This window comes from Saccopteryx leptura, chromosome 4 (assembly GCF_036850995.1).
Source record: "Saccopteryx leptura isolate mSacLep1 chromosome 4, mSacLep1_pri_phased_curated, whole genome shotgun sequence".
In the NCBI taxonomy this organism is placed as follows: Eukaryota; Metazoa; Chordata; class Mammalia; order Chiroptera; family Emballonuridae; genus Saccopteryx; species Saccopteryx leptura.
The window spans coordinates 170120093-170145669 of record NC_089506.1 but is presented as its reverse complement, the minus strand read 5'-3'; the positions used below and the strand labels follow the sequence as shown (position 1 = coordinate 170145669).

The 25577-nt window shown below is 36.4% G+C and overlaps 1 protein-coding gene across 11 annotated transcripts in view; it reads right to left on the bottom strand.

Annotated features, from left to right (window-relative positions):
* APC (APC regulator of WNT signaling pathway) overlaps positions 1 to 25577 on the bottom strand; it is a 150292-nt gene that overhangs the window by 58960 nt on the left and 65755 nt on the right. For 9 of the 11 annotated variants that reach the window (XM_066382007.1, XM_066382010.1, XM_066382013.1 and 6 more), the window contains 4 exons: positions 21165 to 21249; positions 19835 to 20036; positions 14540 to 14648; positions 11518 to 11631 (listed from right to left, as the gene is read on the bottom strand). In XM_066382007.1, coding sequence (XP_066238104.1) covers positions 11518 to 11631; positions 14540 to 14648; positions 19835 to 20036; positions 21165 to 21249 — 510 coding nt within the window. Of the gene's footprint in view, positions 1 to 11517; positions 11632 to 14539; positions 14649 to 19834; positions 20037 to 21164; positions 21250 to 25474; positions 25550 to 25577 lie in introns of those variants that run through there. The other 2 variants (XM_066382012.1, XM_066382018.1) reach the window with 2 other exon arrangements.

Here is a 25577-nt window from a genome sequence, read left to right as displayed (position 1 = left end):
CGGAGTTGGTATGACTTCGAAAAACAGATTTTAAAAAATTACAGTAGTAACACAGTTCAATACAGATTTAGGATAACCTCAGCAAATTAGGAATTGAGAATAAATTAACTTGACAAAAGGTATCTATCATAAACCTTATGTAAACAAAATACTTAAGAGTGAAATTATAGAAGCCCCTTTTAAGTCAAGACAAGACAAAGAAGACCAATATCCTGCTTCTTATTCAAAGACATATTAGAGGTAGGGGCGGCCAAATACATGGTGATGGAAGATGGTTTGCTTTGGGTGATGGGCACACAACGCCATGTACAGATCATGTACCATAGACATGTACACACCTGAAACCTGTATGATCCTATTAAACAACATTGCCCCTTAAATTTAATAAAAATAAATCTTAAAAAATATGCATTACAGCTCTTACACAATACAAAGAAAGAAAGTACTGGCAAAGATGAACAAAATTGTCATACTGGCAAATATATGACAGTTTATTTAAAATCAAAAAAATCTTAAGCTTATGAGACAATCTAATAAAACATTTCGGGAAGATTACTGGATACTTATTACTTAAATGTACTTTAGTAATGTACTCAAAGAAAATCTAGTTCAAAATAGCAACAGAAACTATATGATATCTAGGGATAAATCTTTAAAAAATGTATAATAGCTTTATTCAATGACATAATTTAAGACCTAAATGAATAGAGATATAAAATTAATAATACCTAATATTTACTGAATGTTTTTATGTACATGATTCTAAGTGCTTTGACATGTATTAAATCACTTAATCCTTACATTTTATAGTTTACCATTAGCTGTATTTTAACAATGAGAAAACTGAGGCAGGCAGTTGATCCAAGATCACAGTGCTGGTAAATTAACAGGCCTAAGATTAAAAGCAAGAGGTCTGGTTTTCAAGTCCATCCTTTCAATCAAAAAGGCTCAATATTGTAAAGATAAATTCTCCTCAAATTAATGTATACATTACATGTAATTCTAATCAAAAGCCTAAAAGGCTTTTCTTTGAATTAGATAAGCTGATACAAAATTTCAAATAGAAGAGTAATGAGACAGAATATAACCACACTTTTACAAACAAAAATAAGAACTCATCCTCCCAGGTACCAAGATTTCTAAAACTAGAGCAAATAAAACAAATATGGTATCAGTGCAGGCACAGAGAAACTAAATTAGACTATTGAAACAGAGTCCCGAAATATCCAGAAAAGATGAACTTAGCATATGCCAGAGATGGCATTACTAATCAATGGGAAAATAGTGGGGTTCAATAAATCAGTCTTTTTCAATGGCCAGCCTACAGAATGATAAAAAATTTATTCAACAAGCCTTGGCCGGTTGGCTCAGCGGTGGAGCGTCGGCCTGGCGTGCAGGAGTCCCAGGTTCGATTCCCAGCCAGGGCACACAGGAGAAGCGCCCATCTGCTTCTCCACCCCTCCCCCTCTCCTTCCTCTCTGTCTCTCTCTTCCCCTCCCGCAGCCGAGGCTCCATTGGAGCAAAGATGGCCCGGGTGCTGAGGATGGCTCTGTGGCCTCTGCCTCAGGCGCTAGAATGGCTCTGGATACAACAGAGCGACGCCCCAGAGGGGCAGAGCATTGCCCCCTGGTGGGCATGCCGGGTGGATCCTGGTCGGGTGCATGGGGGAGTCTGTCTGACTGCCTCCCTGTTTTCAGCTTCGGGGGGGAAAAAAAATAAATAAATAAAAATAAAAATTATTCAACATAAATATTCATGTACCTGTATATATGTATATGTGAACATATATTTAATATATTATATATTAACAATCAATAAAACAATATACTAAAATTAAACAGTAAATATTAATATTAAATATACTTATATTAAATATTTTAAACTAAATAGTTATATATATACATATTTTAAGATGTGTGTATATGTGTAAAATTAGATCTCTACCTCCAGATCAACATAATAGCGAATCTGAGATAAAAAAAAGACTTAATTGTAAAAATAAACATTAAAACTATTAGAAATAATAGGTAGGTACTTGATGACTTCAGGATAGGAAATAATATATAAATAGGTCATAGAAAGTACAAAGGCCCTGGCCGGTTTGCTCAGCGGTAGAGCATCAGCCTGGCGTGCGGGGGACCCGGGTTCGATTCCTGGCCAGGCCACATAGGAGAGGCGCCCATTTGCTTCTCCACCCCCCCCCCCTACTTCCTCTCTGTCTCTCTCTTCCCCTCCCGTAGCCGAGGCTCCATTGGAGCAAAGATGGCCCGGGCGCTGGGGATGGCTCCTTGGCCTCTGCCCCAGGCGCTGGAGTGGCTCTGGTCCCCGCAGAGCGACGCCCCGGAGGGGCAGAGCATCGCCCCTGGTGGGCGTGCCGGGTGGATCCCGGTCGGGTGCATGCGGGAGTCTGTCTGACTGTCTCTCCCCATTTCCAGCTTCAGAAAAAAAAAAAAAAAAAAAGAAAGCACAAATATGTCAATACAATTAATTTAGCTTTATAATAAAAATTAATTTTTATCATGAAGCTAAAATAGGTAACAGGTTTGGCAAAGGAGAATTGTGATATATATCATCTACAACAGATTGGCATCAAGAGGATACTAAAACATCTCTCAAAGATATATATTTTTTTAGGTGAGAGGAGGGGGATAGTGAGACAGACTCCCACATATGTCCCAACTGGACCCATCCAGCAACCCCTGTCTGGGTCTGATGCTCAAATCAACTGAGCTATTTTTAGTGCCTGAGGCTGTCATACTCCAACTATCCTCAGTGCCCAGTGATGCTGGAATCAATCAAGCCACGAGCTGTGAAAAAGGAAGAGGGAGAGAAGGGTGAGAAGAGACAGAAGCAGATGGTCACTTCTCTTGTGTGCCCTGACCGGGAATCAAACTGGAACATCTATATGCCAGGCCTATGCTCTATCCACTGAGCCAAATGGACAGGGCCAACATCTGTCAAATATTTAAGAATAAGATATTTAACATAATAGAAAATGGTAAGAATATGAACAAATAGAAAATCCAAAATTCTAATAAATATATGAAGATATTCAACCTCAGTAGTATTCAAGGAAGTATAAAATAACACATTTCATTGCTCAATGGTTGTTAATTATATATATAGAGTCTGATTCAAGTACTAAAGACATGCAGAAGAAAAAGGAATTCTCACATACTAATCAATAAAGTCATTTTGAGTACAACCTGCCAAACATTAGTTCAGAACACTCATAACTAATGGCCAGCAATTATGCTTTCAGTTATATAATCCAGAGCAGATGTGAGCAAGTTAGGGCCTGTTAGCCATGTTTTTGTGAATTATGTTTTACTGTCACATAGCCATGTCCATTTGTTTTTTTTTTTAATGTTTGTATTTATTTATTTATTTATTACTTTTATTTTTATTTATTTATTTTTATTTTTTACAGAGACAGAGAGAGAGTCAGAGAGAGGGACAGATAGGGACAGACAGACAGGAACAGAGAGATGAGAAGCATCAATCATTAGTTTTTCGTTGCGACACTTTAGTTGTTCATTGACTGCTTTCTCATATGTGCCTTGACCGCAGGCCTGCAGCAGACCGAGTAACCCCTTCCTCGAGCCAGCGACCTTGGGTCCAAGCTGGTGAGCTTTTGTTCAAACCAGATGAGCCCGCGCTCAAGCTGGCGATCTCAGGGACTCGAACCTGGGTCCTTGGCATCCCAGTCCGATGCTCTAGTCACTACGCCACCGCCTGGTCAGGCGCCATGTCCATTTGTTTACATAATACTGTCATGGATGGATGACACCACAACAAGTGGCTAAATATGCGATCAAATAAAGTAGTAAATAAATAATTAAACTGTTAACAGAGGTAGCTGAAAACCAAGAACCTCACACAGGCACAAGCAAGAATGGATTTTGTTTTCAGTTTCCCTGAAATGTTTACTAGTCATTGTATATTTTACTAGTCATCTGTATTTTCTTTTCAATAAATTGACTGATTACATCCCCTGCTTGTTGAAAAAGAGTTGTCTTTTTCTTATTAATTTGTAGGAATTCTTATAATTTTAGAGATATTGACCATTTTCCTTTTATGTGCTACAAATATTTTCCCTTATTTTATCCTCTGCAAGATAATGCTTTAAAATTTTACAAAATAAATTTATTTTCCCTCTTTATTACTTTTGGGTTTCCTTTTTTTTTTTTTTTTTTTTTACAGAGACAGAGAGAGAGTCAGAGAGAGGGATAGACAGGGACAGACAGCAACAGAGAGAGATGAGAAGCATCAATCATCAGTTTTTCATTGTGGCACTTTAGTTGTTCACTGACTGTCCTCTCATATGTGCCTTGACCGTGGGCCTTCAGCAGACCGAGTAACGCCTTGCTCAAGATGGTGAGCTTTGCTCAAACCAGATGAGCCTGCGCTCAAGCTGGCGACCTCGGGGTCTTGAGCCTAGGGCCTCCGCATCCCAGTCCAGCGCTCTATCCACTGCACCACTGCGTGGTTAGGCCTTTTGGGTTTCCATTTCTAGTTAAGAAAATCTCTTTTGTCTTATATTTTCTTCTATTAATTTTAGATTATTTTTTCACATTTAGATATTTAATCCATCTGTAATTTTTCTTGTACAGATGTGGGGTAGGGATCTAATCGATTCCTCCTCCAAATGGATTGGTAGTTGTATTATTACCACTTCACCCCATTTTATAATGTAACTTTTATCATATAAGAATTCCATATATTTTTCCATCTCCTTTTACTCCCTATTCTTTTTTTTTTTTTTTTTACAGAGACAGAGAGAGAGTCAGAGAGAGGGATAGACAGAGACAGACAGACAGGAACGGAGAGAGCTGAGAAGCATCAATTACGTTTTTCGTTGCGACACCTTAGTTATTCACTGATTGCTTTCTCATATGTGCCTTGACTGTGGGGCTACAGCAGACCGAGTAACCCCTTGCTCAAGTCAGCGACCTTAGGTCCAAGCTGGTGAGCTTTGCTCAAACCAGAAGAGCCCGTGCTCAAGCTGGCAACCTCAGGTTCTCGAACCTGGGTCCTCCGCATCCCAGTCCAACACTCTATCCACTATGCCACTGCCTGATCAGGCTCTACTCCCTATTCTGATTCATTTGCTTATGTCTAGCCCTGTGCTAACACATTTTAATTATTGAGACATTTTTACTGGTTTTCTTTGTTGTTTTTTTTTGGTATTTTTCCAAAGTTAGACATGGGGAGGCAGTCAGACAGACTCCAGCATGCCCACCAGGGGGCGATGCTCTGCCCATCTGGGGCGTTGCTCCATTGCGGCTGGAGCCATTCTAGTGCCTGAGGTGGAGGCCATGGAGCCGTCCTCAGCGCCCAGGCCAACTTTGCTCCAATGGAGCCTTGGCTTCAGGAGGGGAAGAGAGAGATAGAGATGAAGGAGAGGAGGGAGAGTGGAGAAGCAAATGGTCACTTCTCCTATGTGCCCTGGCCAGGAATCGAACCTGGGACTTCCACACGCTGGGCCAATGCTCTACCACTGAGCCAACTGGCTAGAGCCTTTACTGTAATTTTTAATGAATGGTAAATCCCCACTCACTGTGATATCTTTCTTAAATACTTTTGGAAACTGTTATATTATAAACCTTAAAAACAATTTTCCAAGTTCCAAAAATTTATTTGGATTATAACTAGAACCATGTTATATTTATATGGGGGTTCTCAGGTTACGACAGTTCTGTTCCTATGACAGTGACGTGACCCAAATTTTGGTGTAAGTTGAAACACATTCTAGTCTAACACAAACAGAACACTTGTGCTTTTAACAGTCCAAAAAGGTGTAGGTAAGTGTACCAGGGGACAGCAATTCCCTCATTCACACACCACATTACTGAGTATTCTTCCACTGTGTGCAACCAAACTAGTTCACCCATGTAGTTCATACATATGATGCTAACGGCCTAAGCTGAAACACTCACGTCCCAATTTTTTTAGTTTTTATGGGAGTGAGCGTTGTAAACTTGAAATGTATGTCAAGAATGTCATAAACCAAGGACCCCCTGTATACTAATTTTAAAAATACAGACATTTTTAGGATATTGAAATCTTCCCATCCAGGCTTCTTTATTTTTTTTAAAAAAACTGAGTTAAATTGAAATATAACCATGTTACTATATTTTCTAAAATATTTTAAAGCACCATTTGGTTCAGAATATTTTTTTTCTTATTTTCCTCCTTAAAACCCTATGTGTGTCTTATGGTCAGGTGCATCTTATGGAGCAAAAAATACAGTAGTTTTAGGTGTACAATATTAATGATTCAGTATTTGCATACACTGAAATGATCACTACAATAAGTCTAGTTACCATCTGAGGTTTATTTTTAAGGTCCTGTTTTACGTTCTTTAGTAATTTTATATTTTTCATGTGGGTCTTTTCTAAGTATTTTAAAGTTTCCTGTTAGTGTGAGAGCATTTCCATTTTCAACTGGTAGCTACTGCTACTAGAGAAAAGCTACTAACTTGTATAATGTATCTTAACTCCAGTCACCTTACTCAATTCTCGATTTGTTTAAATATTTTTTTGTTTATTCTCTAGGGCTTTTCTAGACAAACAATCATATCATTTACCAATGACAATTATTAATGGTCTCTCCCTTTCTAGCTGGAAATAGGTATTTTACCACCTGTTTTATTTTTCTAATTGCATTAATGGAGCCTCCAAACAAAGTTAAATAATAGTGGGACAGCAAGGACCCCAACAACATTAACTGCAATGGTGATAACCCTGTTATTTCTGTTAGCTTTTTATAAATACTTTTTTTTTTAAGAGAGAGTCAGAGAGAGGGATAGACAGGGTCAGACAGACATGAACAGAGAGAGAAGCATCAATCATCAGTTTTTCGTTGTGCATTGCGACACCTTAGTTGTTCATTGATTGCTTTCTCATATGTGCCTTGACTGCAGGCCTTCAGCAGACCAAGTAACCCCTTGCTCAAGACAGCGACCTTGGGCTCAAGCTGGTGAGCTTTTGCTCAAACCAGATGAGCCCGCGCTCAACTGACGACCTCAGGGTCTCGAACCTGGGTCCTTCCGCATCCCAGTCCGATACTCTATCCACTGCACCACTGCCTGGTCAGGCTAAATACTTATGTTTTAAAACACTTTCACTCTGCTCTTATTTAGAATTCTTATCTATCCTGGCACCTTGCAAATGAGATCTCACATCTTTTCTCATAGCCTCAAATCTTCTTGAGGTCAACTTCTGGGTCCAACTGCTGGCCGTTCTTGCTTTACATGTTGAGTCAGTCACCAAAGCATAGTTGGGAGGGAAAGGAGTTCTCTGGCCAAATTATTAAATAATTCCCCTAACACATGAACACTGAAGTTGTCTCTTTTTTTTTTTTTTTTTTTTTTATGGTTTATAATAGTTTATTACAAATAGTTTATAATTTAATGTTTTATCCATGTTTTCTTGTCCAATGTATTTATTTATTTATTTATTTATTTATTTAATATAATTTTATTTTTTTAATGGGGTGACATCAATAAATCAGGATACATATATTCAAAGATAACAAGTCCAGGTTATCTTGTCGTTCAATTATGTTGCATACCCACCACCCAAAGTCAGATTGTCCTCTGTCACCTTCTATCTTGTTTTCTTTGTGCCCCTCCCCACCCCCTATCCCTCTCCCATTCCCCCCTCCCCCCCGTAACCACCACACTCTTATAAATGTCTCTTAGTTTCACTATTATGTCCCACCTACGTATGGAATAATACAGTTCCTGTTTTTTTCTGATTTATGAAGTTGTCTCTTTTCGTTAACATCTCACAAATAGTGTAGCAATGACATCATTTGGATGGACCTGTAGAGCATTATGCTAATGCTAATGATATAAGCCAGTCAGAATAAGACAAGTACCATATGATTTCATTCATATGTAGAATCTAATGAACAAAATAAACCAACAAACAAAATAGAAACAGTCTGATCAGGTGGTGGCTCAGTGGACAGAGCATTGACCTGGGACACTGAGGACCCAGGTTCGAAACCCTGAGGTCACCAGGCTTGAGCACAGGATCACAGAAATAACCCCATGGTCACCAGCTTGAGCAAGGGGTCACTGGCTTAGCTGCAACGTGCCGCTCAAGACATGTATGAGAAGCAATCAATGAACAACTCAAGTGCTGCACCTACAAATTGAGCTTCTCATCTCTCCCCCTTCCTGTCTGTCTCTCTAAAAAGAAAAAAAAAAAAAAGAAACATTCATTGATAGAAAAAAGACTGATAGATGTCAGAGAGTGGGGGTTGGGGGCCTGGGTGAAAAGGTAAAGGGATTAAACAAAGAAAAAACCCCTTATAGACACAAGACAACAGTATGAGGATTACCAGAAGGAAAGGGATGGGGGAGGTAGAAGAGGAAAATGGTGATGGAAGGAGACTTGACTTGGGCTGGTGAGCACATAATACAAAATACAGTTGATGTATTACAGTACTGTACATCTGAAACACGCATAATTTTATTAACCAATGCCACCCCAATAAATTAAAAAAACCCAAAACAAAACAAAAACAAAAAACAAACAAAAAACTGATAGCTGTATTCTTGTTGCCTTAGTATTTCTGTAGGACCTACTCCTAGAAGTCCTACAGAATCACCAGGTCAGAAGGCACAGGTATTTTTATTTTGACAGGGAGTGCCACCCTCTCTTCCATAAATATATCAATTTATTCTTACAACAGGGTAGAAACTGCTTCTTTCACACTCTCACCAATACTGCATGCCATTATACTGTACAGTTTTTGCCAGTCTAATAGGCCAAAAAACAAATAAAACTAAATAAAACTACCACCATCACAACCCACAACCACTAACATAAAAAACAACCTATTTTGGCCCTGGCCGGTTAGCTCAGTGGTAGAGTGTCGGCCTGGCGTGCGGAAGTCCCAGGTTCGATTCCCGGCCAGGGCACACAGGAGAGGCGCCCATCTGCTTCTCCACCCCTTCCCCTCTCCTTCCTCTCTGTTTCTCTCTTCCCCTCCTGCAGCCGAGACTCCACTGGAGCAAAAGATGTCCCGGGCAATGGGGATGGCTCCTTGGCCTCTGCCCCAGGCGCTAGAGTGGCTCTGGTTGCGACAGAGCGACGCCCCCGATGGGCAGAGCATCGCCCCCTGGTGGGCGTGCCGGGTGGATCCCGGTCGGGTGCATGCAGGAGTCTGTCTGACTGCCTCCCCGTTTCCAGCTTCAGAAAAATAAAAAAAACAAAAAACCCAAAAAACCAACCTATTTTATGTTATATTTCCCTGATGAATAATGATGTTTAAGCACTGTAATTGTTTATTAACCACTTGTACTTATTTGTGATGGGACCATTCATACATTTTGACTCTTACTATTTGGTTATCTTGTTTCCAATTGATTTATAGGTGCTCCATGTATATCAGGGATATTAACTCCTTAAATATATATGCTACAGTCTGACCAGGCAGTGGTGCAGTGAATAAAGCATCAGCCTGGGACCCAGAGGACTCAGGTTTGAAATCCTGAGCTCGCTGGCTTGAGCGGGGGCTCATCCAGCTATAGCACGGGCTCACTGGCTTGAGCATGAGATCATAGACATGACTCCATGGTCGCTGGCTTGAGCCCAAAGGTTACTGGCTTGGCTGTAGCTCCCTGGTCAAGGCACATAAGAGAAAGCAATCAATGAACAACTAAGGTGCCACAAGGAAAAACTGATGCTTCTTATCTCTCTCCATTCCTGTCTGTTTCTGTCTCTCTCGCTAAAAAAAAAAACAAAACTAAAAACAAAACGTATATGCTACAAACATTTCCATTATTCGCCTTTATACTTTGTCTACAATATTTCTTTAATTGCTATTTCCATAATAAATGTATGTTTGTTGTATTTCTAAAAATACGGAATAATATTCCTTAGAATATTAACTACCAAAATAAAGAACATTGTATTCCAGAATAAAATAAAAATGACTCTATCAGCATGTATCTCAACAACATGGCCAAGAAAGAATTTAAGTTAATCTCTCTTCTAGGATATGGATTAAACTGCCTGGAATACACCTATCTACATTTGTATTACACAAGAATTTTCAAATCTACTATGTGATTTTGTTTCTTAAGGATCTCTAAAAACAAACACATTAACAGATACAGAAAAAATAACTTCTATACAGTATTTCAAATATTCATGCAAACCAAAAACCTGTTTCTCATGTTTTTCTGTAAATAAAACAAACTGGCTTGACATTTTAGAGTAATTCCATTAGATCCCAAATGTTACAAATACTAAATTTAAAAGAGTATGTAATTAGAAATTCTTTATATATTCTCGATTTAAATTCTTTTGTCAGTTATATGGTGATAATTATCTTCTCTCAAGCTGTAACTTATCTTTTTACTTTCTTTAAGTTCCCTGAAGATAAATTCATAATTTTAATACAGTAAAATTTATCAATCTTTTATAATTAGTATTTTACATTTGTTTTTAAGTTTTATTTTTGGTATTTAGGACATTAATCTGAATGGAATGCGGTGAGGGGAAACATAAAGAAAAGGTTATATTATGCTTTACATATATATATATATATATACACACACATACACACAGACATACATACACACACATACAATATATGTATGTTATTAAATGAGCCTTTAGCTTCGCTGTGAAACGAACAAGTACGGACCATGAACTATATATATGGCGTTTAGGAATCACCTAAGTCTGGCACCACACTCTAGAATAAGTAAAATATATATTATGTTTAGGAAGCTACTACATGAAAGATAAAGACTCTGGAAAATGTAAAATGTCCTGTATTAGCGATTTTAAAACTATAAAATAACACATAAATGCAGTTATATCACGCATATGAATGTAGGCCCTCCCTTTCATTTGCTATTTATAGAAAAATCTCTCAAATAATGTTTTCCCTCCAGTATGTCCCATATTTTTTTTGTTTTGGGTTTTTAATTCTCCATGCTTGCTTTGAAATAAGACAAGGCAATCAACAAAGTCTCTTGAAGGCTTAAAAACAGTAATACACTTGTGTGAACATAAAAGGTCTAAATTCAATATATAGAACTGCTTAACAAATAACAAAGCCAGTTAATATTCTTTCTTGGTATTAGTTGAAGGTAGAAATATGGAAGTGTACTCCATCCAATTCATTTCATCTTTCCCAAAGATCTTTTATATGTTTCCTTCCTACATCCTTGAATCAGGGCTTCTTTTTTTCTTTTAAGTGTACAACTTGAAGAGCAGTATTCTGAATGTCATTATACACACTTAGATTACAAGAAGTAAAAATTTCAAAGAAGGACTGGAACTAGCTACCAGCTACCAGATGACCAGCATCTAACTCTTTTCCCTCTTATAATTCCAAGGCAAAGCAGAACAGTGTCAGGAAAATGAAATATAGTGGAGGCAGAATTACGTGAGCAATAGTTATGCTGCCCAGCAGCCATAGTCCCAAAGTGAAGACAGGCTGATAGTTTAGCTAGTGCTGGTTTTAGTTGAATAATAAATCAGTTACCTGTGCTCGTTTTTCCATATCTTGGCATGTTCCTAGCTGTTGTTCCATCGCAACTCTGATCTGCCTTGCCTCATATTCTAATTGCCTTCTGGTCATATCTGTTTGTAAGGAAAACTGAAACCACAAATAAAATTAAAATGTTAGTATCTCATGTTTGTATGTTTATCAATAAAAGCAAAAAAGCACATACACACCAAAAAGAAAAAGAATAAGCAAATACGTTATTAGTTTTTGGTGCATGAATAAATTATGTTTTATTCCAAGGAGCCCTAAGTTTAAAGGTTCTTGCTCAGTCTGGGTCCCTGATATGAAATGCAGAATTGAAACATTCTTTATTGCCCCATAGCCACAAATGTCTTTAGTTAAATTGTACTATTACTTCATTTAATATATATAATTGGTCCAGTAAGCCTGCCTTTAGTTCCCTATGATTCTTCTCCACTGAAGAGGTATTATTTTTAATTACTTAAAAATAGCACCTTAATGTAGACAAATGGAAAAGTAAAAAAACAAGCCCTTCATCCTTAAGTTTATACCTCAATTTAAAGTAAAAATTACCATATACATGCCAACTAAACAGAGAGAACTTGTCCATTTGCAAAATCCAGAAAATGGGATAAGAAAAAGCTTTTATGTCATATAAATAATCATAAATTGTGAGGAAAAAGTAAACACACATTTTTTGGTAAAAATCCAAAAGTGAAACAAAGTAGAAACAAACAAAAAGAAGTATTGCTTCACAGAGTAAGTATAATTCAGTCAACAATTTACTAATGTCCTAATTAAAATTCAAGGCACTATGATAACTTCTAGGCATACAAAAAGATAAAAGGACGAAATAATGAAACTTATAAACACATGCCCCCAAGAAGTGATAAAGGCTAAAATATAATTAAATAAAATAGTAAGTCATTGTGCTATGAAGAGAATAATGAAGTGCTATAGATTTTTCAAGCTCTTGATGCCCAAGAGAAAGGTGCATATGACATATGTCTGACTCAGAATTCTGTGAGCCCAAGGACTCCAAATTGTATTGTCAGTTAACTTAAGAGGAGCTTTGACCCTTTTCTCATTCATATGCAGACTGTATTCTCACAGGCATACACAAATTATGGGTTGCAATACAGAAGAAAGTCTGCATGTTTTACTTCTAATTCCCAATTAGCCAGCTGTAACTCCACTCATATGTCCCCCATTTCCTAAACACCCCTGAAAAAAAGAACATGACACAGCATGTTGCAATAACGTGCTTTAGATCTGATATTTTAAAAGCAATGTATATATTTTGATAAGTATTTCCATATGAAAGCGTTATTAACTTGGCTTCCCAGTATTATAAGCAAATCTGCTTATAATATTTTGTATTTATAAAATGCAAGCAATTTAAATTGGCTATGTTGCCAAATAAGCTACAATAATTTCTTATATAATCTATTAAATAAATGTGATTATTAAATGAATTCATAAAGGAATAATTTATTTGACAACTTATCTTTCTTTCAACATTAACAAACTGCTCTTGAGTTGTTACATGTATCTGAGCCCTTTTCTGAACATCACTACATGCAGTTAGACTCTAAATTTGTATATTCTAATTACCAAAGTAAATGGTGAACAAAACTATACTTGGTATGTTTGTTTATAAGAGTAAAAATTCTGCCAAACCCTCCTGAGTTCCTACTCCTCTTTTGCTAACAACTTTCTAACAATTGTTTTTTCACTACCTATGTCTCCTTAATTCCCAGGAAGGTGGTGAAGGGGGATTTTCTCTCTCCCTCTCAAAACCATGAGTAAGGGCAATGACTAAGCACTTAAGCTTTTATTTCTAGCGCCTGCCAGACAATGCTCACTCAAGAAATCTAGCTACATGTTTTGGAAAAGGTATTTCTTCTTTCTATTTTTGTTTTATTATGTTATTCAAAAATGCTATTAGGAAATAAAAAATGTAAGCTAACAGATTCTTCTTAAAATATATATATTTTAAATATTACAAAAAAATTTATGAACAGTTGAAATACTGTTATATTTCAGAAATTTTCTTATATGTGCCACCTCCATGAATTAAGATAGTCAACAAGGAAAGGCGGGGTGGGGAGGGAGAGAATGACAAGATTAAATTCTTTTTTATACAGTTATAATTGCAAAATAAACAAACTTTAGTATATGAAAAAAGTTCTAAATCCATGCCAACAGCTATTGTCATTTACAATAACTGAAACAGAACTCAAATTATCTTCAAAGATATTTTTATTAAAAAACTATTAGATTGGCCCTGGCCAGTTGGCTCAGTGGTAGAGCATCGGCCTGGTGTGCAGGAGTCCTGGGTTCGATTCCTGGCCAGGGCACACAGGAGAAGCGCCCATCTGCTTCTCCACCCCTCCCCCTCTCCTTCCTCTCTGTCTCTCTCTTCCCCTCCTGCAGCCAAGGCTCCATTGGAGCAAAGTTTGCCCGGGCGCTGAGGATGGCTCTGTGGCCTCTGCCTCAGGCGCTAGAGTAGCTCTGGTCGCAACAGAACGAAGCCCCAGATGGGCAGAGCATCGCCCCCTGGTGGGCATGCCGGGTGGATCCCGGTCGGGCACATGCGGGAGTCTATCTGACTGCCTCCCCGTTTCTGGCTTCGGAAAAATACAAAAAAACAAAACAAAAAACTATCAGGCATGATTCCTGCAATAGGTCCATAAAATAGACAGATGGAGATGAACACTTCTACAGAATATGTTTGGCAATTCAATACACAGACTAAAAAACCAGCTGCCTAGTTAAATCCTGAGTCCTCTAAGATTCAAACTTAATAGAGCTTAACTTGGAGCTTAATATAAATATTTACTTGAACACATGAAGTTTTATCTTTATACATAAAAACTTATTAACAATTATATATTCAAGTTGAAAGTTAGATAAAACATTTTAGTTTACAAGTAACTATAAATGTAGTTATCCTAGATTTTTAATAGATAATTTAGGTACTTCTAAAAATCAAGTTATTAAAGTCTAAAATAAGTCAAATTGCCAAGTTACTTACATTTTCAGTTAAAGGAAGACTATCTATTCTTTTAGTGAGATTCTGAAGTTGAGCATAATACCAATCTTTTTCCTTTTCTTCTTTGTCAAGATCAGCAAGAAGTAATGATCTGTTTTTTAAAAAAAGGTTAAGGTTACACAATGCTACTATAAAGTACATAACAGCAATTCCTATTACCTGTTACTATAAAGTTCTCTCTTTAAGCTAAAGTATTAATAATGAATAAATGGAAAACACTGATTTTGGATTTTTGAAGATGGGACTTAAAATATTATAATCATTAAAAAGTTTACTTTTTCAGCTAAATGAGATGCTAATTAACCTTACTGTAATATTTATATTTAACCAAAGACACTGTCTTCACATTCATTCAGTCTAAGAACATGATGATGGTTTATAGTAGAAAGAATAGATATAACAAAATCCCAAATTATTACAAGAAGAAAAGGTATAATGAAGGAGAAAATACAAGCAGTAGTTATGCAGAAAATAAATCTCAAGTGTAAGAAACTACTGCATTGGACAGAGGAACTCCTTTGCTTTTCAGCAGCCAAAATAATAACAAATATACTGTCACTGTGCAGTAAGTTAGTTATTCTGAGGGAGACAAGATTTTTCTTAAGTTTGGAACTGAAGATGAATTTATGAAATTCCTGAACTACCTAATCCAGTGGTTCTCAACCTGTGGGTCGCGACCCTGGTGGGGGTTGAACGACCAAAACACAGGGGTATTTTCTAATGGCTTTAGGCGACCCCTGTGTTTTGGTCGTTCGACCCCCGCCGGGGTCGCGACCCACAGTTGAGAACTGCTGACCTAATCAACCAATGTTGTCCTCAATAATAATCTATATCAAGATACTTTATCTGATTATCATAAACATAAATGCAAAAAAAGAATTTACTGAGATAATAAAACTGTTGGTATAAAAAGTATACTTTAATTTACATTTCACTAAAAAAAAATCTACCTTGGAAATAATTTTATCAGAACATAAAAATCCCATGTATTTTGGCCAGGGGCATAGTATTCCATATATTCCATAGTATTCTTGAATCCATACCAGTTCTGTTAGAGGACATTTAGACCTTTCTAACCTTTTGCTATTATGAAGAATGCTGCACTGGTGCCTGCCCTGTGGTGGTGCAGTGGATAAAGCATCGACCTGGAATGCTGAGGTCACCGGTTCAAAACCCTGGGCTTGCCGGGTCAGGGCACATATGGGAGTTGATGGTTCCTGCTCCTCTCTCTCTCTTTTTCTCTTCTCCCTCTCTCTTTCCCCCACCTCTCTCTATAATGAGTAAGTAAAATCTAAAAAACAAAAAAACAAAAAAACCCCGCTGCACTGAATATCCTTATACATAACCTGATTTCACACATGTGGGAAGCATGTATAGAAGATAAATTCCTAGGGTATGTAAAATTTTAACATACTGCACCTATTAGATGTTATTTATGCACCTATTGCCTTCACCAATGTAAATGTTTTATCAAGCTATTTTACAATTGTAAAACTAGGTTGTTTTCTCTCCAAAAATGTTCTACCACTTTGATTTTAATTTGACTTCTTTTAGTATGAGGGTAAGCAATTTTCAATCAGTATTTGTGTTTTCTTGTCTGTGACTTTTTTTTTACTTACAGTACCTCTTCTACATTAAGAATAACAGCACTTTATGGGTTGCAAACATTTCTCAATTCATCACTTATTTTTTAACTTTGTTTACAATGTTTTGCCATGTAAGTTTTTTTGATACTCTTATAGTCAGACTTGTGAATATTTTCTATTATGGCTTCTGAAGTTTGCTCATACACAGAGAGGGATGTTCCCCACTTGAATATTGTTACTTTAAGATCCTGTTTGATTATAATTTCATAGAAAAAAAATGTTTGTATGAATGTAGGAGGTTCTATTCTAAAATTCCCTTTCCTTTACTTGAGAAGCAGCTTAACAATTAGAAATAAGCCTTCACTTTTGATGTGGTAACCTCAGTAGTGAGGGAATCCATGGCAGGCAAGGAATCCCTGTTTATGATGTAGCAACCTTGGGGGAGTGTGGATTAATGAGAAGCTGCCTCCTTCCTCCCTTTCTAACAACAGAAGCAGGAAAAAGCCCTGCAGAAAGCCTGAACCCCTTTTAAAGCTGAGCAACAAACTACCATAAAAGATAAGATAGGATTCTATAGTATTTCCCAACTTTCCTTCATGATGACCTGCAGGACCCACGGATTAAAGTGGGGAAAAGAGAGTGATAAATGGTGACCCTCTGATTACTCTTTAATAAATAGGCTTATGAAATAAGAGTTGGGTATTTAAAGTGCTTAAATTGACAAGCCAATGTTATTGATGGTGCTAAAGTGAGAGAAGATTAGGAAGAATAGGGACAAGTTGTTAGTATCAAGTTTAAGACCAAACTGTGATAAAAAACTCTGGAAAAGCCATAGCTATAATGTCTTGAGCCAAAATGATGAGTGGTTAAAATGACAGTAGTTGACCTTGTAACTCCCACAGCAGTGCTTAAGGCTTAGAAATGAAACTGGATCTGGACCCAGAAACACAGGTAGGTCTTTAGGGTTTAGTGTTTTATTGCTTATTTAGTGACTGTCAATAGTCTTCTTTAAAAATGCTTCTTCACATAAACCCACGACTTTTAAGTCCTCTAGCTAACTCAAAGTTACATGGTACAAATGTAGTAGGTATTTAATAAACATCTGTTAAACACGTGAATGGTTAGCCTGATCAGGCAGTGGCGCAGTGGATAGAGTGTTGGACTGGGACACAGAGGACCCAGGTTCTAAACCCCGAGGTTGCCGGCTTGAGCACAGGCTCAACAGCTTGAATGCAAGGTCTCCAGCTTGAGCGTGAGATCATAGACATGATCCCCTGGTGGCTGGCTTGAGCCCAAAGGTCACTGGCTTGAAGCCCAAGGCCGCTGGTTTGAACAAGGGGTCACTTGCTCTGCTGAAGCCCCCCTGGTCAAGGCACATATGGGAAGGCAATCAATGAACAACTAAGGTGACACAACAAAGAAGTGATGCTTCTCATCTCTCTCTTCCTGTCTGTTTCTCTCTCCTCTCTCTTCAAAAAAAAAAAAGTGAATGAATAATGGCTAACATGACAATAGCTAACTTTTATTGAGTGCTTTATATATAAGACAGAGTGCTAAAGAGTTTTTTTAAAAAAATCTATAGATTTTAAAATCTTTTCTATAGACTGGAAAACTGAGGTTTAAAAAGCTTATAGAGCTATGGATTTGGGTTTGAATCTTGGTTTGACAACTTAATAACAGCTATCTTGTGCAATACAGAAAAAGAGAAAATAAAGAGACAGAGATAGCTAATCTATGACTTAAGGGAGGGCTAGCAAGAAAGAACAGAAAAAAACAGAAGGGAAAACATTACCAAAGAAATAACAGAATTTTCAAAAGCTAAAATAAACAACCATACACACAAATTTTCAGATCAAAAGGGTACACTAGTATCTAGCACAGTGAATGACACAAACACATATACCAAGCCATTGTAGAAGCTTCAAAGAGGGAAAACGGCTGCCTACAAAGGAATAAGAATCAGACTGATAATTGAACTTCTCATCAGCGCCATTAATAATGAGAAGAAAATGAATTTGAACCTAGACCTATCCAAATAATCAAGTGTGAGAGCAATTTTTAGGTACTGTCACATAAGTAAGGTCTCAATTTTCTTCCAACAGAACCAAGCGGACACAAGATATATCAGAACTATACATATAAAAATACTCTCTCTTCTCTCTCTCTCTGTCTTAATAAAACACGACTTTACCTACATGAAGCAAACTTCCCAGGGAAGTCAGTATGCTCACATGTCCTTTGCTTCTTAATAGAACTCAAAGGGGAAAAAGAGATAAAAGACTGTGGATCCTAGTTAGCTTCTTATTTTTCAGCATAGTATTTCCTACACTGTCAGAGAGAAATAGTCCAGGTTCAAAGTAGAAAATAGACTCATGTGAACTTAAGAGATGAAAGAAAGCTTAACACTGCTGGTCCCGATGAGCATCCCTATTTTTGTAGATGGACATACCTAAGATACTGAAAGGTCTTTTGCTTTTCAGTGAGATATGCTGGGCATTATTTTTTGTATTTTTCTGAAGTTGGAAACGGGGAGGCAGTCAGACAGACTCCTGCATGTGCCCGACCGGGATCCACCCGGCATGCCCACCAGGGGGTGATGCTCTGCCCATCTGGGGTGTTGCTCTGTTGCATCCAGAGCCATTCTAGCGCCTGAGGCAGAGGCCACAGAGCCATCCTCAGCGTCCGGGCCAACTTTGCTCCAATGGAGCCTTGGCTGCAGGAGGGGAAGAGAGAGACAGAGAGGAAGGAGAGGGGGAGGGGTGGAGAAGCAGATGGGTGCTTCTCCTGTGTGCCCTGGCCGGGAATTGAACCTGGGACTCCTGCACACCAGGCCGATGCTCTACCACTGAGCAAACCGGCCAGGGCTGCTGGGCATTTTTTATATGTTAAAATACAATGTTCACAACTCTACCAGGTAAGCTATAACCCTATTTTAAAGAAGAAAACATACAAAAATTTAATGACTTGACCAAGATTCCAGAGCTGACAGGTAACATTTATAAATGTTAAAATTTCTTTAATGTATAGTTGAAATTTTAGGAATATGGAGATAAAAAGGTTTCATTCATGCGCTGAGGAATTTATAATCTTTTAGGAGACATAAGTACTTGACAAATTCTTGATGATATATATTCTGATATTTGTAACAGAATAATTTTAACTGCAGGAAGAAAAGACTACTCTAGCTATGAGAAACCAGAACTCATTCCATATGTCAAGCAATGTTTTTCAATGCTGAAGTTGATAAATTAAGCAATGTTTCATTTGTGGCACTTCTAACAGGCCTTTCATAATGCAGTCATCTTATACTAAATCTAGTACCTATTTTAGTTCAAAAGATAACCAGAAATGTAATTAAAATTCAGTTATATATTTTAACCACACATGGAGATTGTGATCATGTGTAGGACCCATTGAACACAGCATCTGAAATATTTAAGTGACAAAATAGAAGTCTTACAAGAAATTGTGTCCTTTAAATTTTTAGATTTAGTACAGAGACAGTCAGCCACATACTATCTTTGAGTTAATAAATGCTGAATGTGCTCTAAATATTAACGGTTACTCACCAAACATGATTCGTAATTCATATCTTGTATTACAAATTGACAAAATAATAGCAAAAATTAAAGCATACAAATCAATGTTTGCTATTTTAAAAAAATGTTTGCTATTTAATGAAAAAAATTACCTCTCTTTCTCAAGTTCTTCTAAATAACCAGTATTTTCTCTGCTTCCGTTTACAAACCCTCTTCTTGGAAACGAACCCATAGGGACAGGACTGCACTCTCCTGAACGACTGGATACAGATCCTTCCCGGCTTCCATAAGAACGGAGGGACATTTTTGATCGTAGTTTTACTCCAGGGAAATTACTGCTATCTAATTTAAGCTCTAAATAAAATAAAGATGTTTTAATATAACAATTGCTTAAAGTCTAATGCAATTATATTGTTTTAAAAGTGAAAGCGTAGGTTCATATTTAGCCCTCAATTTTAACCCATTTTATAACAGAATTGAAAATACTTCATAGATATATTACACAAAGCCTACAGGAGTACTAAATTATGCTGTTATTGAGTAGCCAACTCTGCCAGGAGCAGAGGAAATCCTAATCACAAATGCTGAGGCTCAGAGAAACTGATTCCTGGTTCTGGGAACATGGAAAGGCGGGAGACAGGATAAATAGAAGAACACTAAAAAATAAATAAAAATCAGAAAATGGCTAAGTCTCAATGAGGCAGGCTCTCTGAGGGCCCGCAAAAGGACAGTGTAGTGAAGCACTGACTCGATAAAAGGACACACTCTTGGTTCAGAAGCAAACAAATTTCTGACAGAGTTAACTGCTAATACACATTACTGAATATACAATTCTTTAGAAACAGAATGGCCAAACTTTCCCTCCAAAGTCAGCTTGAAGCAAGGGAAAAAGAAATATGTTAAAATAAAATTAGACAATATATCCTTCCTTAGATTCATGCTAGATAATAATACGTTTAAGGACCAAAAGGTAGTTTCTTTGTCTAGCTTCAGTTAGAATTACACATTTTTCCCTATTTTTACATCGGAATTTTTAAGCAACAAAATAAAACATTCTTTTTAAATTCTGCTAAAAATGGTTTAGTCAACTTATATTTGTGAGAGGATAAAGCATTTCTACCCCACATGGGACAGGGAAGGACAGCACTTCACAGGAGGCAATGGGCCCAGTCTGTAGTCTACAGCTGAATGAAGGGCTGTTTAGTGACTGTTAGAATAGTGATGAGCTTTAAAAGAGAGTTTAAAATGATCAAGGAAAGCATCCAAAATAGTTCATTCAAAGCCTGTAAAATGTTTAACTGAAGAAATAAGAAAACAGACCTTTAACATATTTCTACTTTAACAATTACAACCTAATGGGTAAAGCTGTTATATCAAAATAACTGATACCAACACCCAAGTCAAAAGAAGTTAGATACATAGAACTAAAGTTTGACAACTGAAGCATAAAAAAATATTTTAAAACACTCTTTTACAATGTACCTTTGAGGCGCTCTAATAAGTCAATCTGTCCAGAAGATGTCATAGCTTCATCTTCAATACTTCCTTGTAGTTGTTTGAGTACTTCCTGTAAAAAAAAGAACAGAATATGAACATGACAAAATTCTAAATCTTCTTGAAGAAACAATTCTAATTTTTTGTACTTAGGTATGATAGAAAAAAGTTTATTTTCAATTAATCTGGAAACATATTATAAGTTGTAAAGGACTATACATATATTATCCAGTACAAATTAAGAATAACAAACTATGTTCCAACAACGTTAATAATATTTTGTAATAATGGTGATAAGAAGTAGTCTCCTTGCACAATACTATATGGAACCCTTACTATTATCTCTGACTTTTAAAACAAAACAACAAGGTGAATTATTCTCATTTTTGGATAGATCAACCGAGACTCAAAAGACTTGACCAAGCTATTTAGCAGCAAATTTATGCAGGGAGCAGAAAACATCTTTATCACAAATGCTGATACTCAGAGAAATTTACTGACTTCTGGTTCGAGGGAAATATAAAAGTAAAAGAGAGAGAATAAGTAGAAGAATCCTAAAAAATCAGAAAACAGCCAAATGGCCAAGCCTCAATGAAGCTGGCTCAATAGTTAAGTATTTAGAATCTATGTCTCTTAGGCTTACACCAAAAACGACCCTGAAAATATCAAATCAACAAAACTATAATAGGCTGTTTATTTATTACCCTAAAAATATTCAAGCTTTTCTGTATCACATTTAAGTATATTCTTCTAGTATACTGATTTACATCCAGCAGATACTTAAATAATAATTAAATGCACAATGCCTCCTGACTTTTGATGCCATTACTCCTTTCCTATCTAAATCCTTCTCTAAATGTCAACATGTCAACATCTGCCTACATGTTTGTCAAGACTTCTAGTAGTTTCTTTCCTCTACTGGAGTCCTTCTGCTTGTTCCAATGACAAATATCAGTCTGTACCTAGAATCAACAGATATCCTGGGGAAGAAAATCACCAGAGATCTCAGTTCATCTAGAAAATAGCTCTTTCCTGTTTGGATTTTTAGTTAATACCGTCCTTGATGCTTCCACAGTTCTCCGACGTCTTTAAAAGTATGGTTTTTGGTGTGTGTTTTAGCCAGTGTGTTCTAGTTGCTGCAGTAGGACTGATTGTTTGAAGCTGCATACTGCATAGACCTAAAAGAAGTCGTCCTCAATTTCAAAGAATTTTTGAAAGAAAATACAAAACAACCAGTAAAGCAATTTCAAAAAGTACTCTGAGAGACGGCAGATTTTAAAATTAATATGTAATTTTGAAGGAGACAATATTCATTTGTATTTATAATTCTGGAAGCTTGGTTTAAAAAATTAACTACATTATATAATCAGACATTATTTTAAAAAACATTTTAAGATTTTAGAAATATTAGAGAATTATTTTTTAGAGACAAAATGTGCTGTGAGAATATTAGTGAATAGAAAATATTTATCAATGAACAACTGTTTATTCATGGGGGTGGCTACATGACCCTCTTCTGTTCTTTTCAATACATCACAGTTATAAATTCTTTTCATTACCAGACACAATACACTTGATAATAAAATCTCCAAAATTAGTTATAAACTACGTTAATTTGAATTTCTATTTCTCATTTTTCCTTTACACTCTGAAAGTAGAAGATACTTTACATGAATATGGTTTTAAGACTTTAGAGCAATTTATAAATATTTCATTTTGTCAAAATATAACAAAGATACAAATGGTTCATTAATAATTTGCCTACAGAAAACTTTTTTATATCGTGTTACCTTTTAGTTTAAATGCTTTATATCTCTATATGACCATACTGATCATGTTGCTATGTTCAGCAATTGAAATCAATCAAGTTGAGTTTTAATCCTAGAGTAAAAAATACAGTCCATACTTCAGTCAAGTTTAATTAACAATTTTTGCCTTTATCCAATTGCAGGTCAACTAAATCCGATGACATCTCTACTACACTTTACTATAATTTTATTATAGAAAATGTCACACATATATGTAAGTATAAAGAACATTATAACAAACTCCCATATATCTTCACAACCTACTTCAGTAATTATCCACTCAGGGTCTTGTTTCATCTACACCTATACCTACTTTCTCCAGTTCCCCACCTCCACTCAGATTTATTTTGAAAACAAATCTAAGACATTATATTATTTTTTCTGTAAATATTTCAAAAAAGAAAAATAACACGCATGGATACGAACAATAGTGTGGTGACTGCCGGTGGGGGGGTGGGGTGGGAAGAGGTGGAAGAGGGTATTGAGGGATAAGTGATGATGGATGGACCCTTGACTTGGGGTGCTGAACACAGTGCAGTGAACAGAGATGTACTGCAGAACTGTGCACCTGAAGCCTATATAATTTTGTTAACCAGTGTCACCTCAATAAATTCAATAAGAAAATTTCAATATGTATATTTAAACAGAGATTCTTTCTAAACACAAGCACAATGCCAACATTATATCTAAAAAACAAACATTTTCTTAATATTCTTAAATATACAGTCACAGTGTTATATACTGATTCTGCTGTTGGCATACAAAAATATTTTTATAGTGTGTATCAATGCCATGTAATCAAAAAACAAGGAGTACTCTCTTTTGCCACTAGATGGTACTGCTGCATAAACTGCAGACATCCTTAAATGATCTAGTGGGAGGGGACACACCTTGCCTTTCTTTGGGTTAAACAGCTTAATCATTAGGAAGCATGATTCAAGATTGTACAGTATATTCCAAAGTCTAACAAGTGATTGTTGGAGGGCAAATAACCATTGTTCTAGATAAACTTTAATCCAATGGAGGAAGTGCCACTGTTTTCAAGTGTCTTTTCACAAATCGATATTCCAAAACAAAATGAAGAGATCATAGTTCTGCTCTTTAACAGCTTAAAGCCTTTTAAGGAAGAGATACATAAATAATTTCCTTATAAAGTTGTAAATGCTATACCTATATGATATGCCCAATCCTAAAAAAATATGTGGATGGATTAGCAAGAATGTTTTGTAGAGGCACATGCTGAGTAATTATCAATTTATGGCTGAGTCCTTATGTATCTTAAATGCCATTATTATTCACGATGCATATTACATCACCTGGGTAAAATGTCAACCTGATATTCCACTGCAGAACTTTAAGGGTCTGATTTTGTTATTTACTCTAACATTCTACTTCAGCATGGAGATGGATCTAAGGGTAGGTAAAAATGTCTCCCCAACATGAATTTTGAAATTGATCAAGTAGTTAAACAAAACTTAAAAAAGTCATCTCAGAGCTCTACACCACAAAAACATTCAGATAGATCAGCCAGGAGTTCTCTGCAAAATATACCTCCAAAGCAGATGAAAAGGTAGTCCTGTTGGGAATTTTGAATCTTTAAACTATTATAAAAACCACAATAATATAAAAACAATTTTAGATACACTGTGTTGATCAGTGTTAAAATATCAAACTATTCTTTTTTTAACCTATTAAGTAATTAATTCGGTTGTTTTTAAGGTCACCCATAGTTTGTGGTTAGAAAATGTTTGTTTAAAGTCTACCTTATTTCCAAAAGGATTTGAGAGAGATATCTTGGATATCTGTCATTGCTAGAGACAGTTTTTATAACAGAAAGGCAATTAGAGTAGAAATGGTTCTTAGCAGACAGACTAGTACACATGAGTAAAAAGGTTGAACTGTTATGATATTGAATATAAAGGGTAAAAGAGGAGCAGAAATAGTACAGTGATTATATAGAAACTTGAAGAATGAGAGAAATCTCAAAATGCATCGAAGAAAACTCAGAAGAGAATAGACAATGAATGAAAAATAGGAGTAAGTGAACAGACAGGAATAGGGTCAAGAACCCAGATGTTAAATAGCCTAGGAGCAGAAACAACAGGAAGCAGGAAGAATTTTTTAAAAAGGAAGTTAACAGTTTTACTGATGATCTCTAATTCTATAAAGTTATTAAATTTAGTGAGAAGAAAATATACTTAATTAGAAATTAAAACAGCTCAAGTTTTAACCTCAATTGTTTTGAAATTAGAATATATTTTCCCCACTTCAGACTGGGTATTTTTATAAGTCTTCTTGGAGGTTATATAGCTTTTCAATGCTTTTTGGCAAACCAATTTTAGGGTTTCAAGGTGCCATAGAAATTCTCTAGGCTAGTTCAATGCCCTATTTTCCTAACAAGGCAACTTAAACTTAAGTCCAGAAGGGGACTCAAAAGTGATGCAACTTAGCTTGTGACAATACTAGGAATGGGAGCAGGAACTGACTTACATTCAGGACTCTTCCCATCAGGGCACCCTGATTTTCTTGACAAGCTATTGATGCAGCAATTCAGTGGCAACAGATCTGAGAGAGTTGGGGAGGAAGGCTATAT